This window comes from Nansenia antarctica, assembly GCF_963989245.1.
Source record: "Nansenia antarctica genome assembly, chromosome: 5".
Classification (NCBI taxonomy): Eukaryota; Metazoa; Chordata; class Actinopteri; order Argentiniformes; family Microstomatidae; genus Nansenia; species Nansenia antarctica.
Genome location: NC_137690.1, coordinates 27,609,340 through 27,628,019, shown reverse-complemented (window position 1 = coordinate 27,628,019; position 18,680 = coordinate 27,609,340). Strand labels below are relative to the sequence as shown.

At 43.0% G+C, this 18,680-nt stretch overlaps 2 protein-coding genes across 2 annotated transcripts in view; both read left to right on the top strand.

Moving 5' to 3' along the window:
* Positions 1-500: 500 nt before the first annotated feature.
* Positions 501-3,015, top strand: prdm8b (PR domain containing 8b; the record flags this gene model as incomplete). Its single annotated transcript, XM_080530941.1, has 3 exons — positions 501-719; positions 1,057-1,288; positions 1,736-3,015. 3 exons carry the CDS (start codon positions 501-503, stop codon positions 3,013-3,015), a joined length of 1,731 nt encoding a protein of 576 aa, XP_080387067.1.
* Positions 3,016-13,049: 10,034 nt separating this feature from the next.
* Positions 13,050-18,680, top strand: part of fgf5 (fibroblast growth factor 5) — a gene marked incomplete at both ends in the record, with an annotated part of 8,233 nt that continues 2,602 nt past the window's right edge. The window contains 2 exons of the mRNA XM_080533111.1: positions 13,050-13,272; positions 14,919-15,022. Coding sequence (XP_080389237.1) covers positions 13,050-13,272; positions 14,919-15,022 — 327 coding nt within the window. The remainder of the gene's footprint in view (positions 13,273-14,918; positions 15,023-18,680) is intronic.

Sequence of the window (18,680 nt, the reverse complement as noted above, 5' to 3'; positions counted from 1 at the left end):
AATCTCCTATAATGTACTTAACAGTACTAGACTAATATTCGTGTTAAATATTTATAATTTAATTATTTGTTATGATTAAGTAGTAGTAGGCCTAATGGTAACAACAATAACTGTCTTCCAGTGATTAGATACAATTATAATTAGTCCAGCGCCAACAACAACAACAACAACAACAACAATAATAATAATAATAATAATAATAGGCCTAATAATTATTGTAAGTATAATTATAATAATTTGTTTTCACAGCCGTTAACAATTCACGTATCTCATCGGCATATCGAAAAAAATAGACTACCATGCTATCTGAAAGGCCACTTTACTTGGACTTTTAATTAATTAAAGACTTGACAAAAAAGGCCTCACTTGACCGCCCTTGACAGCTGGTTACATCTACTTAGCCAACCTCTCATGGAGTGGAGATGTATTTTACCTTACAGAGACTATGGATTATTCATTCATTATTTCACGTTCTCTTTGTCTTTTCGCAACAGCCAACGATGGAGGAATCCAGCTCCCAGAAGTTGGTGTGGGACGGCGACGCGAAAGCAGTCCAGCAGTGTCTAACGGATATTTTTACTAGTGTCTACACCACGTGTGACATTCCAGAAAATGCCATTTTTGGGCCTTGTGTTTTGAGCCACACGTCCTTGTATGACAGCATTGCCTTCATAGCCCTCAAAACAACGGACAAGCGAACCGCACCTTACATATTCAGGGTAAGGAACGATTATTTTCTAGAATGATACAAAATGTCTTCGTATTTTTCTTCCAACCGAATTAAATTGTATGGCACGTTTTATTTATCAGTAATGCTCACACAGCACGGGGATGAAAATGGTTTTGCATTTCACAAGACCCTGTTAGCTATTGCATGTAAGCCAATTTAACATGAGAGTCCATGCACGTATACAGCAAAACACGTGAAAAAAATACGATTATTTTGGCAATGCAGCATGTTATATTCACCTATGCACCAGGACTGAATTAATTAATTGATGCTTCTGTGGCGTTGATCTAACGGCTGTTTGCTTGCTGTCGCTTCTTGATGCGCAGGTGGACACCTCGGCGGCCAACAGCACTTCGGAGGGTTTGATGTGGCTGCGTCTGGTGCAGTCTGCCCGGGACAGGGACGAGCAGAACCTCGAGGCCTACGTGAAGAACGGCCAGCTGTTCTACCGGTCCCTCCGCAGGATCGAGAAGGACGAGGAGCTGCTGGTGTGGTACGGGAAGGACCTCATCGAGCTGCTCCTCCTCAATTCGAGCAGAGCGCCAGCCAAAAGCAAGGGTAAGTAGGCCTAAGCCTCGGCCGTTGAGAAATGTAATTTAATATTAAGCTCCTTGTTTTGTTGACTTGTCTTATTTGATCGTCATCTATCTAGAAATAATACTTGCTGAATTAGGTATTTAGTACAAATCTAATTTGTAGCTCATACTGATACTCCATTTATTGTCCTAATCCCGTAGTTCCCACTCATAAACCAATACATTTATAAAACAGACAGATTCTGCGAAAATACAACTAGAGAATCATAACATTGTGTGATTATCACCAAAATAATTCATGATAAATGTGCAAACAAATACATTAAATTGATTGTTCTGTATTGACTATTTGTGTGCAGACAGTACTAAAAACATGACATTTTATTGTTGAATGCCATGTCACATTTTCCCCCCCAAAAAATTTATGGAGCTACTTTGTGATTAATCTCATCTCCCTCTTCCTCTCCAGGGTCGTCTTCCCACTCATGCCCTGACTGCAACCAACGCTTCCAGTTTGAGTTCCCTTTCCTGTCCCATCTGAGGTTCCGCTGCACCAAGAGACTACAGAGCATCACAGGCACCGACCCCGAGGAGTCAACAAACAACAAGGACAGTAGTAGTGAGCACTCCAACCCCACCCCGACCAGAGCCAGCCCCAAACTGGGCCGCCCAGATGGCTTCTCCAGCCCCCAGGACAGCAGCAAACCCTCCACAGACTTTCACAACTTGGCCCGGGACCTGGAGAACAACCGGACCAGCCCGCCCAGCGACAAGGAGGCCGAGATCCGTAGTGAGAGTTCTGGGAAGAGGAAGTTCTCAGAGATGGACGATAGAGAGAGCAGGGGCTCCAGCCTGACTCAGTCCAAGTCTAAGGAGGAGCTAGCTAGCTCGGCGCAGAACTACCGGGGAATCTATGGTCTAGAGGAGAACCGGAGAGCCTTCTCCTCACCAGGCTCCACCGAGGCGGGAGAGGGCAAGCGCAGCGCATTCACAGAGGTCAAGAAGTCACCCCAGAGCCTAAAGCAGCACAGCAGCACCAAAAACCTCCAGAGCTCCAATGCCGAGAACAAGGAAGGGGGCCGGCCCAGCAGCAACCCCCCGGAGAAGCACCTCAACATCAGGCAGGTGCTGTCGGAGACGCAGCCCCCTCAGTCGCGCATGCAAGCCTCGTCCATGGGCAGCGCCTTTACCTCTGTGGGCCAGCAGGGCGGGCCTGGGAATGGTGAGAGAAAAAGCGCCTTCAGTCAGCCATCGCGCTCCTCCTTCTCCCAGATCTCTCCCCTGGTGATGACGCCCAAGCTTTTGGACTGCCACCCGTCAGTGGGGGACGCCATCTCCTCCAGCAGACTCTACCAGGCCGACCACCTGGCGGCCAAGCTCCAGAACGATGAGCTGGGAGCCAACTGCCCTGTGCCGGGCAGCATGGCCAAGCAGAGCCCCTTCGTTTACGCCACCACCTTCTGGCCAAAGAGCACACCTATCCAGCTGCAAATGCCCTCGGCACTAACCCTCCTGCCCCCGTCCTTCACCTCGCTCTGCCTGCCTGCCCAGAACTGGTGTGCCAAATGCAACGCCTCCTTCAGAATGACCTCGGACCTGGTCTATCACATGAGGTCCCACCACAAAAAGGAGTTTGCCATGGAGCCCATGGTCAAGAGGAGGCGTGAGGAGAAACTCAAGTGCCCCATCTGTAACGAGTCATTCCGGGAACGACATCACCTCTCACGCCACATGACCTCCCACAACTGACTCTCACAGGGCACCAGGGGAAGAAACACTTTTTTAACTGTCTGATTCAGACTGGGATTTAATGACTGACTGGAAATACACCACTTAAACTTGTGCACTTGTTTTCACTTTCACCGACAAGGACATTGACATTTATTTTGGTCCTTTTTTTCTCTTTCTTCAAATGTCATGTTTTTGGTGTGCAAATGCATTTCACTTGAAAATTAATCTATTTATCATATGAAGCACTTAACATTGGGAAATAAGGGAAGATAAGAATATGTGTAAATGTACAGTAAGTTGTATTTTATATTATATAAATACATATATAGAAAATGAATAAAAATGTAGTTACATTTCATGGTTTCAATGAGTTTTTCATGTCTACAATGAAAAGTTGAACTATTGACACAAATTGGGATATTATGTCACACTATTTCAGAGTGCATGTATTATTAAATAGATATTGATTTAAGATGCAGTCTATATAGTACAATGTAAATATCTGTTTTGTTTGAAATACAAAGTGTAATATTTTGTGTCAGTGGGGAATAGTTTCAGTGTTTCTTCCTTTTCCTGAAATTTACTACTTGATAGTTTATCTAATCATGTTGAATGCTTTGACAATAAAATAGCTTTATTTTCATCATGATGTGTGGAACCTGTGTTTATCCAACATTTCAATACAGGATAAACTAAAATATAAATGTGCCCCTATAGCTGTGTCATAATGCTGTAATTATTCAACCAACCAAATAGTGTTAATTACATAGCAATTGTATAGTACATGGAGTTGAACGGTAAATGTTAAATAAATGTACTAACACACCATATTAGCAATACTAACAATACGATGTTATTACACAGTTAGGGCTACAGGGGCAACTTACGTGTGACTGTAGTATGAATGAATGGACTTAGTAGGACATATAACATTTACGCAAGTCCATCTAAACAGTGGAACAGCCATTGAATCAATCAATGATGTTGAAGGGTTTTTAGGCCTAACGTTAGTATGTTAGTCTTATAGGCTACATAATGCATTTACACATGACTTTATCGAAACGTGGTTCAAATGACCGTATTATCTGTAATGCTTTGGAATAGTTGACTGACTTCGGCATAAAACGGTCAAAACATTCTCTCAAAATTACAGTAGGCCAAGTCATCATCATGTTGTTGTTTGGCCAACAGAGTGAACAAGGTAAGAATGTTAATACGTACAGATACACAAGTGGGCTAATAAAAATATTAGCACCTATAAGCTGCTTTGTATTAGCTAATAGCTTAATAAGAAATAATAATAATAATAATAACAATAATAATAATAATACTATACTACTAATAGGCTTAATAATAGTGTATTACTACTACTACTACTACTACTACTACTACTACTACTACTACTACTACTACTACTACTACTACTACTACTACTACTACTACTACTACTACTACTACTACTACTACTACTACTACTACTAACAATAATAATAATAATATTGTTGTCAGACGTACGCTATACATAGTTGGTCTATATCACATAAACAATCACTAAATATCGTAATAAAACGCCAAGCTAAACGGAATCGCATCCAAACATTTTCCTTTACAACCTGGTAGCAGTAGCCAATGTGTTTAGTTACGGGGTTGAAGTATTCCTGTCGTCCTTGAGAACTTCAAACACTACATCACTTTTCAATAAATGAGAACAAAAAGGTTGACACCGTATTCTAACCTTTCTCTCTGAGCTGCAGCACCTGCAAGAGCCTAGTCAGTGCTTATTCGACCAAGCAGAAAATACGGCTGCAATATTTAAAATTAGAAACATATCAAATTCATCCATGAACATGACCTACTATATTCACCGTTAACTGGGGACATTTTGTTAAATCCAAAGCAGACCAGCACGCGGATCTGTAACATTTCTTACCAATACATTTGAATTAAAAGAGAAATTGTAGGCACACTGACTGCGCAATGATTATCTTCAGGCCAATAACATGATTTATAAACAGTCTGGTGTACACTACACAAAAAGTAAAAACGGATTAATTTCACTACTATTTAAAATGTAATGATTTATCCCGTTAGACCTTGCGATCAAGCAACGTAGGCTGTAGACCTATATGAGTACAATATCACGGACAATGCATTTAGAATTGACTAAAAACAATTATTCCATGAGAGACCACAAGCCTTGTGTTTTGAGAGTGACAATGCATAACAGCGACTGTGTGTTGTCTTACCTGTAAGTGAGTAGAAACAATACATGCCTGCTGTTCAAACTAATTTGAATAGGGTACTAACAGGTTACATTAATTGGAATCCATAGAGCCAAGAATACAAAACATTTTAAAATGAAATAAAAACTGATGTCCAAAACGAATGAAATTATGTGGAAATAAAAAACTAGATGTCGTTATTGTGCATTATTGATTACATATACAGTTGTTGCAGTGATAGAGACACACAATCAAACCATGAAACCATCGACAATAGCTCAACAGTGACATCAAGTGGAGACAATGCAAACTACAGCCTATTCCAAAGACATTATTGTTGTCTATTGTCCTCAGAGCCCCCAGACGGTGACAGATGAATTTACATCTTATCTAGCAATCACTCATTAGACCAGGTGGACATTCCAGTAAGCCACACACATCAACAAATCCTCTCTTGAGCGTATAGATCAAAATGATAGATAACCATCAATCCTCTGCCACTCTGGTACATACCTGTATTGTTGCAGCTCATACTAAACAGCCACTGAAGGCCATCATTACACATGACTTCAACTACTCTCATAAACAATAACCCATCATTAGTCAATAGAACAAATAGGTCAGTCAGGTCAATTTGGCAGGGAGAGTGAGACATTGATGGTCAGGTTGGTTGCTATCTGTTACCCCCCCCCCCCCTCTCTCTCTCCCTGGGATATTTATTGCCCCCCATGCTTGGCTGCTGGTGTCATCGTCCCCTTCGTGAGCCCCCCCTGTCACATTTGTCACTACATCACTCAGCGCGCCCCGGTCGAGAACAGTTTATATATCCGACTAGGCCAAACCAAACCCACCTGACCTAGGGGGTGTCGTTTACATGCCATGTGTCCTATGATGAACTTGGTCCCAACTGTTTTTTTTTAGGGTTGATATGCTGGCAAAAGGCCTAATGGAGGCCGTCTGCCGAGAAGACCTAACATGTCTACGTCTAATTGGCATACATTTATGTACGAATGTGCTTTATAAATAAAGTTTGATTTGATTTTAGAATGCTCAGGTGAGTATTAACACAGTAGATTTCACACCTATTACATTATGTGTGTGACACCTGCAGACAACAGAGGAATCACCAACGAACCCAAATGGAGTAGATTTGGATGGAATAATAAACAAGTTTTTTTAATAGTCCATCATTGAGACGTTTACAGACATCGCATAGTGTCACCTATGTGGAGTGAAATGAGCTAACAAGGCTCTGAAAGGAAAGCTGGGTTCAAACGTATCTGTTTCAAAAGCACCTCCCGGTTGCGCAAGCTTCACACCACAAATCGAATCTATTTGATACTGTCATTAAGCCTGGGCACGCAGGCCAGCTCCACCTTCCGCCCGCTGATTAGGATATCTGTGTCACGTTATTTAGTAAAAAAAAAAAAAGCTAAATATATAGAAGCAGTGCTAAACAACCCTTGCACTATTTTCATGCACTAAGTATTCAATCTTCTCCCTCGCTGACAGGGACAAATTTACACTTACTGTCCACTTTAAAGACAATCTCTGTACATGCCTGTGAAATGTCCACCCCCCCCCCCCTCCTCTCTCTCTCTTTGTAGGGGGATTGTACCTGTTTTATGTGCAAGCCTGCTTGTTTGAATTCTCGGCATTGCAGAGAAAGAATGACCCAAGAGGAGGTTAGCTATTTAGGTTGCACCTGTTTCTTGGCCTCAAACTTTTCTTTCATATAGTGTAGGGTGGGCTTTAGAAATGCTCTCATTTAAATGATTGGAGTGACTAAAGTGGAATGCAGCTCAAGCATATGGAATAAGTGTGCTGCTACTCAACTATTTTGGCATACTCAGCGTTGTTGCATTATTGCATTGGAATTGGAGCTATCGGAGGTCGTTAGCTATTGTTGTGGTCATCTGACAGATCAAGCTCACCGGTCAGCAATGTCAGAGTTAGTGGTGGTGAGAGGTGATGTGTGAGCTGGCAGCAGGCAGCAGTGAGGGAATGACAAGGAATGATTACACTACCTCACAGTCACACACACACACACACACACACGCACACACGCACGCACGCATACACACACACACACACACATACGCACGCACGCACACAAACACACACACACACACACACACACACACACACACACACACACACACTGCCTGTCTTCTGTATCTCTGACAGACACATGCTTGCACAATTTCTTTCTGCCCCCTCTTTCACTCTCACATACACAGATACAACATGTAGAAAAACACAAATACACACACACACACACACACACACACACACACACGTTTCTCCCTGACTCTCTCTTTTTCCTCTCCCTCCCTCCCTCCCTCCCTCCCTCCCTCCCTCCCTCCCTCCCTGTCAGGTTAAAGGACCATATAAACCGAGCGCTCCGCAGGGCCAGTTTGACTGAGCAGGTGTTGGGAAGCTCACGCGTTACTGATTCCTCTCCATTGGTTTATGGAGCTGCTTTTGCGTGTCTGACCCCCTCACATTCCCATCTCTTGGACACTCATGTATTCCAGACAAAGTTCATTCATTACACACAGGGCCTTACACTCTGGAAGGTTCTTCATCTGTATCTGTAGAGGAACACTTTTGGATTCAGTGTAGAACTCTTTTGGGTTTCATGTAAAACATGTTGGCGTTGCATTTATTTAGAACCCTCTGTGGAAAGGGGTTAACATGGAACCCACACATACTGTATGTTCTTCAAAAGGTTGCCCTACACTGCAGTTCAGAATTCCCAATACAAAGCAGTTTTTATTAGGCCTAATTCATCCTTTTATTAGGTCTAATTCATCCTGATATCTGCATTCTCCTGTTTTAGCCTACTTGTGCACCTACCTAGCAGTTCAAAGCAATCCGACTGATCAGGAGTCAACTGTACTGCAGAGCACAAATTCTAACCCATTGCACATTCCACACGTCTTTCCGTTCGAAGCAGAACAACACTATACATATATATATATATGTAGCCCTGCAGCCTGGGAGGGGAGGTAGGATGAGCCCGTTATGAAAGGCAACCCAGCGTCAGCGGCCACAGCAATGACAGGACCGCGGTCCCTCTCCACCTCTCAGGGTGCAAAACTTTAGCACGGCTCAGATTGAGTTAGCCGTGTGTCCATCTCCTCGGTCAACTCTCTCACAGCAAAGGACACTTTCTTATTTACTACCATGTCCCGCTTTAAGCCAACTCCCCCCCCCCCCCCCCCACCCTTATCTCCCCGGCAAAGGTCAACATATAGACATAGGAAATCCAGGGTAAAACGAGACGGAACTAATCTTTCCCTGCCGAGAGAGGCCTTTGGTCAAAGTGCGCTCTAGTTAGGCGCCTGAAAAACAAGTGCGGGCAGGTACGGGATCTAGAGGGATTAATGAAGATGGGATGTGTACAGGAACAGGAAACCCTGTCCCCCCAAGAAAAATTAGTGACTGTTTGTTGCTTTTTGCTGGACAGGACCAAAGAGGAAAAGAAGATAAAAAGCTTCTAGGAGAGTTATTTCAGAGCAAAGGATTCCACTGTTAGGGGTATACATCAGGGTGAGTGCAGCCATATCCAAGCCTCAACTCTGACCTGGAGGACACACACACACACACACTCACACACGCACACACACACACACGCACGCACGCACGCACAGTCGCACACACACACACACACACACACACACACACACAAACACACACATACACACGCACACACACACACCGACACACACCGACAGACACACACACACACACACACACACACACACACACCGACACACACCGACAGACACACACACACACACACACACACACACACACACACACGGCTGGCGGTCCAAATGAAGATGTATGGCCCCCCAGGGAAGGCCAGATGTGCAGAGAGATAATGGATTGCATGGGGATAGAGCTGTTGTTCAGTCCAGTCCTGCTGTATCCTGTAGAAAAAACAGACTAGATTTATTCGATGCACTTATCTCTATCACCACCCAAGGACTTTTCATGAAGAGTATGCTTCATATCTTAGAAATAGACAACGGTGTGCAAATGTGATGCTATTTTCTATGCTATTAGGCATTAGGAATTGGAAAGCAATTACAAGCCAACATGTAATATTGCACAATAATCGTGTGGTGAATATAATTGACGACAGAATGAAGACAAGTCTATAGAGACAAATGCTGGCTATACATCCAATTTTAACAAAAGCACCAACCAATTGTTTCCTTCACCAAACAGTATTACAAAGATGCAAACACATTGCGCCCTACCGCCTGTTGTCAAATGTGCTTCCCTTTTAACAGCATGGAACTTATGTATTAAACGTCAGATGAAACTGGACCTTGAAGGTAGCCTGGGCATGGTCATTCAACCCTCAGCAGGTGTCTGAGCCATACATGGCTTCCCCATTGAAATATCCTGGAGAAGTACCTACAGTTGACATAGTTGACACTCTTAAGAGGGCCGACACACAGGGGCTGAGCTGTCATTGGGTCCTCAGTGTTGGGGGACTAGGTGCCAGGCCATTTACATGAGCTGTCATTGGGTCCTCAGTGTTGGGGGACTAGGTGCCTGCCTGTCCATTTACATGAGCTGTCATTGGGTCCTCAGTGTTGGGAAGCCAGGTGCCTGCCTGTCCATTTACATGAGCTGTCATTGGGTCCTCGGTGTTGGGAAGCCAGGTGCCTGCCTGTCCATTTACATGAGCTGTCATTGGGTCCTCAGTGTTGGGGGACTAGGTGCCTGCCTGTCCATTTACATGAGCTGTCATTGGGTCCTCAGTGTTGGGAGACCAGGTGCCTGCCTGTCCATTTAGATGCAAAGTCTTGGTGGCCGTCAAGGCCGCATATTGACAGTCGCCTGTCAGAGGCTAATCCCACCCCTTCCTCATTGACAGGTGGCTGTGTCTGCAACAAGTGAACAGGTGTTTCTTTGTTACTCAGCCAGTGAACGGAGGACGGAGCCAAAAGACAACATGGTCCCTTTCCCAACAATTGTTGGCGAGCGCTTGCGTCTAGGCATTTTTTTTTTTAGATGGGACTTGCTGATTAAATGCTTCGGTTTGAAATGCATGGGTTCTAAACACCCCCCATCCCCCCCCACCTCCCTCCACCCCCTTACCCAGCCCTAACCCTACCCTTCGTCACCCCTCTCATTTGTCTGACTCGTTTCAGTGGGGCGCTGTCTTTGAACCCCCCTTAGGCAGAATGATCCAAAAATGTTTTTCGAGTGGTTGGGTGGGGGTGGGGGTGGGGGTGTGGGGGTCTGTGACTGCGTCCACTCTAAGAGGCGTCAGTGTTCTGAGAAAAACATGTCGGCGTTCTGCTCTGTGCCATAGCGGAATGTTGAAACGCTACAGAAGACACGTTCACAGGGTTGATGGGATGGGAAGTGCTCTCAGGGATTACCCCAGATATTGACATGTTTGTGGATTCAACCAGGCAGTGGAGGCAACATTTTCATCTGAATTGGCCAAAGTAAATACAAGCAGGGAGCCCTAATTTGATGGTGTTTGGATATAGAGGTGGCCTTTTCACACACCAGGGCACAACTTTATTTATGCAACATGCTACATGAGCAAGAGCATCGTCATAGACTTTTACTTAATGGCAGTTGATGAATGAAGGCATCAACTTTGGCGACCTTTTCAACCATAATAGATGTCTTAGCAAAGCTGCTCCAAACATGCATCACAAACAGCCTACATTATTGAGAAGGTACAGTATGTGGGGCTAGAATAAGCTATGCTGACTTTAGGTCAGTACGGTACAGGGACTAACAGTAACCCCCCCCCACAGTGCTGCATTACTGGTCCCTAAGACATTGCTGCCAATGCGCCCGATCAAAATGATCAATTGTCTCTTGGATGATAGAATGTCCGAAAATATGCCTCAAATACCTAGGTCTGACATCTCATCATAGTCTAGTGGGGGCCAGACTATCCAGAACTGATGTCTGGCTCTTTGCTTAGACTAAAAAGCTTCTAAAAGCTGGGATCAATTGGGTGGGGGAATCAATCAGGATCATCCATGTTTATACAACTCAAGAGGATTACCTCACTGTTACTGGAATGCCTCACAGGAATGAATGGCCCTTACAACAGTGGGACTAAACACTGCCTCATTGTTTACATAAAAGGTAATGCAGGCTAGGGTCTTTGCTATGTGTGAGACAATTAGGCCAGCCCTACAACCCGCACCCACCCTTAATCCACAGTGTGTGTGTGTGTGTGTGTGTGTGTGTGTGTGTGTGTGTGAGATAATCAAATTCAAACATAGCGGCCCGCTCTAAAAACAATGAAGGCTGGGATGAATGCATGTGAAGGCAACAAAAATTAATACGATTAGCCCACTCTTGTGTGGTAGATTTGAGAGCATTTTGAACATGGACTTAGAGAAATTGTTTTTAGTGTGGTGTTTCATATTTTTAAATCACTGTTAACTAGATGACTGTTGTTATCCAAAATTATTTGTTACCTATTGGTCAAAACAAATGTCTACATTTTACTTCTAGACTAAAATAGTCTTAAAATGTTTTGAGTGTCCTTCAACACAAGGGGAAAATATTCCCTAAGTCGAAATCGGCTACAATTTACTGTACCAGTGTGTTTATGACTATACCAAGTACGTCTGTGTGTGCAGCCATAGGTCATGGTGATCTACTCCACTTGAGTATTTTCCCATATTATCCAGACACCATTACAAAGCAAAAGTGGATTTCCCACTGAGAAGGACATGCAGCATGGCATATGATATTCACCTTAACCCCTCCACTGCACTGCAGAACATTAAGTGGAAAGGACTGGTTTGGACAACAATACTGTCTGGTTGAGAATCATAAAAGTAATAAGAGACTATTCAAAAGCCCACCAAGGGATAATATGTCTCTAGTAAAAGAAGATAGGATCTCTATCTCATAAATTAAATAAGCTATTCAATAGTTTATGAGTGATTACATTTCGTATGTGCTGTTAAAGATGGATAACTGAAGAACTCTGAGGATAATTATAGTTCATAAAAGGTGAAAATGCATAATGCCTAAAAACCTCAGGCAAAAACAAGTGTCATGTCAATTACAGTGCCAATCCATAACAATACTATAGCCTATATCTCATCAAAAGGCATCTTATATTGAAAGGTTACACTCTTGTAATCATGTGAACAGGTCTCACAGGTCGGTAAATAAATAAGGTACTAGGCTATATAAATACGCGCGCGTGAGGAGACCAATGCGAATGTTAAAACTCTCAAGCGCCACCTGAGGAACTGTAACAGATCTATTTTAAACCCACTGTCCCCTACGGTTCTTTTTCGTCGGTCGCAGTGGCACAAAGTTTGAACTTTCCCCACAGCAAATCTCCGATTACGAAAGAAGGCTTGAGTCACCGTCAATGGATACCTCTCTCGCTTTCATTTATGAATTATTAGTGTGCCACCCGCTGATCTATTAAAACTATGTCTCCTCGTGCGTAAAATGCCGCGCATACTGCGTCCTGGCACGGAGTCCTTGGGAATTGTGCGCTGTCCGATTCGTCCTCTTTGTGCCTCGCTGGTGTGGATCGATATTGAGCAGGACTGGTCTTTCAGCGAGGAAATCCGGATGAGAACACGTCCTTCAGAACTCAGGCATGCATCAAGCAGTGAGATCATTCGTGTTATAAATATCTCCTTGCCAGCAGAACAACTCCAGCTACTGCAGCCGGGGTAATGCCCACGAGCGCTGGATCTGCATGAGCGTGCGCACGGATCCTCGTACTGCATAGAGCTCAGGAGGGACAACAAAATGCTAGAAGTGCTCTAGCAGAGACACAGACAGTCCCTTTGTGGAAGAATGAATGTTCCTCTCTGCCTTTTTACCTTCGCTCTGCTGATTTGCGCTGTCGCTGCCGTGACTGGGTCTGAGCACTACGTTCCTTTGGAGGACCAACTTCTGGAAGAGGGTATCAGTTCGGGACGCAGGACTTGCAGGCTGTACTGTAGGGTTGGCATTGGGTTCCATCTGCAGATTCATCCCGACGGCAGAGTTAACGGCAGCCATGAACCCAATCAGTTGAGTAAGTTATTAACCAGTGTTTTGTTATGGACCTCTCAAGTGGTTAAATTATTCATAAAGTGGCAATAGAGAGAAGCATTAAATGGTTTAGCTTACACATAATGGTGTTTGTCCACATTTGGACATACAAAATGCAGTTGCCTTTGCTAGATTACATTTGTGCATAGAACACCTACTGTCACTCATGTTCACCCCTTTTTTGGATTTAGCCTTTAGGCCTATAATATTCTGGCATAAATGGGCCTAAACTAAAATATCCATGACATACTTTTAGGATAGGTGACTGTAAATATATATGTAGCTGAGGAAGGATTGTCTTTGTAGTTTAGTAATAAATAACTTGACAGGATAGGGTTCCGAGTTTCAGTGTAGCCTATACACAGAACAGTCACAGATATAGTGCAATGGCATTCCAGCACCTATGTGCTTAGGGTACTTGTGGCCCTGGGAAATTGTTGACTTAGGTAGACCATCTGGTTTAAATATCTTGTTTTGTGCTTCTTGTTTTGGATGTTGGCAGGTTTGTGTGAGTAACAGGTGCAACAGAGGGGGCTAGGATGTTTTGGATTGGAAATCACTATGATTGTCATCACAACAATGTAATGCACAACATGGTTGTCATTGACTGCGACGTGCCAATTTTCTGCTTCTGTTTACTCATGTCCAAAACTGTTGCAGAGTATAATAAAAATATAATGAGATCTCTTTTGTATTTGAATAGACTTGTGAATAATGTATGCAGATAGACATGTTTTTCTTTGTTGACGTAATCTACTAAGTGAGACTAGATGAACAAGTGGTAGAGTTTTAAATGCAATTATGTATCCAAACCGTCTAAAATTGTTGGCCAAAAAGTCAACTTCAACTCATTTAGTCAAAGAAACAAACTTTGTTCATTTTGTAACAAGAATCTGAAAAGTATATCTACAGGTATAAATCTGACTTTAGACTGCCTGTTCAACTCAGATGTCTTGTAATTTATTTACAAAACTGTTGAAGCTGACCATGAAAAGGCACGTTCTCCCTCATTTCATGGTCTCCTTTAGAAGAGCTGTCAGATTACTTGGCAGCTACAGAGATTCTCAAGGGGTCCTTAGTTCCAACATGCCAGTATTGGAGACAACAAAGAGACAGTGTGTCTTTGAATGATAACGTGATGACTCTCACATTATCATAATGAATCGTACTTTATTGATTACAGAGAGGAATGAACTGTCGGAAGGTATATTTGAATAACTAAACACACATCACAGAGAGAGTCTTAACTTTTGCCAGTGACTGGTCCAGAGCATGAGTATGCTATATCAGTCAGAATGTTACTTTATAGTGTGACAATATTGCATAATATAAATGTTATTCAACTGTAACCAAATAAGTTATAATCTCTTGTACCCCTATGCCTTTTGGACAATAATTGTAAAGTAAAACCAAATAAAAAAATAAATACTGCCAACTAAATTCTTGAGTTCCACACTGGAGCAGGCGTCCTTATTGCTGTTTCCAAAAGGCATTAGACATGCCATTTATTGAAGTGACTCAAATTAAAGACCTTTCATCAAGGGCAAAGGTGTAAACAACCAAGGCTGCCAAATGAATCCAGTTAATGGAACGTCCATCAATCATCAGAACATTTGTTTGTCTTTTCAGGTGTTCTGGAGCTCTTTGCCGTTTCTCAAGGCGTCATAGGCATCCGAGGAGTCTACAGTAACAGATTTCTGGCCATGAATAAAAGGGGAAGGCTGCATGCCATTGTAAGTATCCCACAGTCTTCTAATCTTCAGGGTGCTATACAGGAAAACTCTATTGTTAATTGATTGCCCAGAGGTGGACTTTTTTTTTTCACACCAGAAAGTCATAGCATTTGTGTGCTGAGAACATTTGACATTTCTTGAGACTGTCATCATTTCCCTTGTTGGGAATGACTTCAAATCTGCACACAGCAGCCAGGCTTCCATACTGCTGCGTGTAAGCAGGCCAGCCAGCCCCACTGACATCTGAGGGGGCCTTGGCTGGCAGATAGATAGAGGAGACGCCGGGGCCCTATTAGCATGTGTTAATGGGAAGTGCAGATTAAAGCCAGTCTGGGATTGCTGATAATACACAGAAGAGTGAGAAAGAGAGAGAGGACGGGGTGGGAGAAAGAAAAATCAATATGTTGGGTAAACAAAGCTGGACAGCTGCAGAGTGTGATGGTAGTGGACTCAGCATCCAACTAGCTGTGAAGATGGGATACACTCTGTCTGCCACACTGGCGATTTATGCCTCCAAACTCCATTATTGTTTCATGAAACGGTGGCAGTGGGGAGAGATGTGGCGTTATTAACGGTTAGCATCACAGCTACTCATCCCAAGTTGACGTGCATTTTCAGCCAGGCTTAGAGGGCACTACTCATGCAACTGCATCCAACTTAATGTCACACCCATAGAGACTGATATAGCCTCTGAAAGGGTGGGACAATGTCATCACATATTGAAACCAAGGCGAAAGCTTGTCCACCATTTGGTCTAGGGCTAGTCAAGCCAGCCATGACTATAGTTTTATTTTCTCCACCTAATCAGACCCTCTCCTGTAGTATCTCCCCAAGGGTCCGACAGTTCATCATCGCTTATTGCTCCTCACTTCGTTGTCTGCATAACGAGTTGATTACCATCGGAGCAGAACTATTTATCGACCTTGATTTGAGAATGGAGGCACAATGTAGAACAAGCAAATAAGGGAAAACAAAGGATAAATCTGAAGATGAGCCCCTAAGCTGCAGTCGACACAGGCTGCAATTAGGGCAGCTGCACTGGATCCATCAGTGTTGAATTAGGTTTGATTTTCCTCGCGGCGGCTACAGTTGCATGGGCTTATTTAATGGCTCTGTCAACTTGGGGACTTAAAGCCGGGGCATGGCACTTCACAGACGAGCTGGGGTCTCGCGCCGGGGTATCGGATGACACACTGTCTTTATGTTGTTGCGCCGTCTGTCATATTTAATATTTAGATGTTTTCACAGTGGCAATTTATTGCCCGAATAATGGGCAAGAAGACAGATGTGTATTACACTGTGTGACCTACCCAGCAAGCCATTACAAACGTAATCTTTTCAAAGGTGAAAGGGTCACCTGGATTTATTGAACAAACAGTGCAGTGAGTGATGGAGGTAGGGAGAGAAGGGGATAGAGAGAGAGAGAGAGAAAGAGAGAGAGGGAGAGAGAGAGAGGGGGGGGGGGACACACTCCAATTTGTCTATTCCTCTGTCCAAGCTGAGTGTTTTCAGAATGATGCTAGAATTGATAATGAACTGAATCTTCCATGATTCCATTGTTTTGCAATGTTTTGCTTAAGCCAAGGTAAAGATCTCATCCTTAGAGTCGAATAAAGGATTCCCTTCGGTTCCCGCAGTTGGCCCTACTCCTCAAACCACACAATTCCACTCAACCTTGGCCTGGTGTATCCTATTGTAGAACCAACGATCAAAGACAAGGCAACTATAACAATACACTGCTTTTAGAAATGCATCTCTTGACAAACATTAATATTGGACCGAATCCCAAAAGTGTGTGGGTCAGTTCTGAGGATTATATAAATCTGTGAGCTAATGATGATTACTAATCTAACTAAACAGCTAGCCCACTTATTTTATGCACAAGAGTTGTTTTTACATTTGACTCAAGTCTAACATCACTAACCCTAAGGATCATGGGAAAGGGCCCTTTTAAAAGAGTGTAACAAATCTGTCAGAGCGAGAGCAGGTTAAGCAGCTGTGCAAGCATTATGATTTTAGACAATAAAATGTCTGCTATCTGGTCTCAGTTGTTAAACCTCCATAAACATAGCCAGGATAAAACTATCCTGTCATACCTCCCCAACCACAAAAGAATGTCCATTTGCAAAATGAAATCTGGAATCTTGTTGGGACAGTGGGCAGCAGTATATTATATCTCACCCCCACCTTTTGATTGTGTATCTATGCTCAAACTCTAACAGTATGTTGGTAGAGTTTAGAATCATTGGGAGCCACCCACAGTTGCCAGGGTATCCATACAATTATCAAATTAGTATTAAAAGCAATAGCCAGAGGCAGTGTGATTTAGAGCAACTTAAAAGTTGATGTACTCCTCTTGCTGTTATGGCAGGTCAACTTCTGACTGGCATGTTTACAAAATGCTGTAATGGCATCATTTTCTGCTATGCTGCACTCTTCAACAAAGCAGAACCGTTTTTATTATTTCAGAATCACAAAGGTTATATAAGGCATCATATTGAGTGGATTGGCATACTTGGGTACATGTTATAGTTTCCCACCAATGGTATTTTTAGCTGTTTAACTGAGCCTATGATTATTGCTGCACATTGAGCAATGGGATTACATTTAATAAGGACTATTGTAGTCATTCAATCCAACGCATGTATCAAAACATAGGCAGACCATTTCATTTAATCTGCAAAAATAGAATGGAAGGCATATTATTTTATTGGTGTAAAATAGAAAAATTATCTAGTGTATAGCCGTATCAATTAAAATAATCATTATACCTTGCTCTTGAGTGCCTTGTGTAGTAGACAGTCGAGCGAAAAAAGAAAAAAAAACAGTGAAGATTTTCATCCATGTTGAAAACTTAACTGCAGGTCAAATGCTTCTCTATTCTCTTATGGATACAAAGACCTACGTTTTGCAAGGCCCCATGTATAGACTGAAACACCAGCATTATGCAGCCACATCAGTATGATAAACACCATGATTGGAGAGCATCTGTCTGTTTTCTCAGTGCTGTGGTTGGATAAAGTTATTTTGTGGCTCTAATGAGTTTTGGGGCTGTACAAAGTCGGCTCCGCTCACGTCAGTCAATGCATCTCTTTGATAAGAAAGTCATTTTTGATGACCTTGAGCGAGGACCCCAGATGAAAGTAAGCCTTCGCAATTATTTCGTAACCTCCCTCATCGGCCTGGTCTGTGGGTCTGTGTCTATTATCTGCTTGGAGCTTTTCATTAGTTAGCTTCGTGGGCACTAAACACAGTCAAACCTCACAGTGGTTCACTTCCACCAGCTGCTTACACGATGCAGTACACTTGGGTGCACACAGCAATTACAGATGAGCACAGTGGTCATGTCTCTCTGTCTCGACGCCTCTCTATTTATATGTTGAAATATGATACAATAACGGTAATTACTAGAGAATCCAGAAGTCTTCAAGGTGATAAAGAGACTTTGGTCTGGCGGGTGGGGTGGGGTGGGAGGGACAGGGGTGTTGTAATGTTGTTCATTACAGCACAGGAATTGGCTTGGTTTGGTTTCACTTTGGCAATTCTAAAGACAATTTACTGTGTCTTCCTAGGTAATTGCTGTGGGAGAAAATGCTATTGGGTTGCTCTCAGTTAAACTTCAGGAGTGATATTATTCCAAGTGCATTACATATACAGC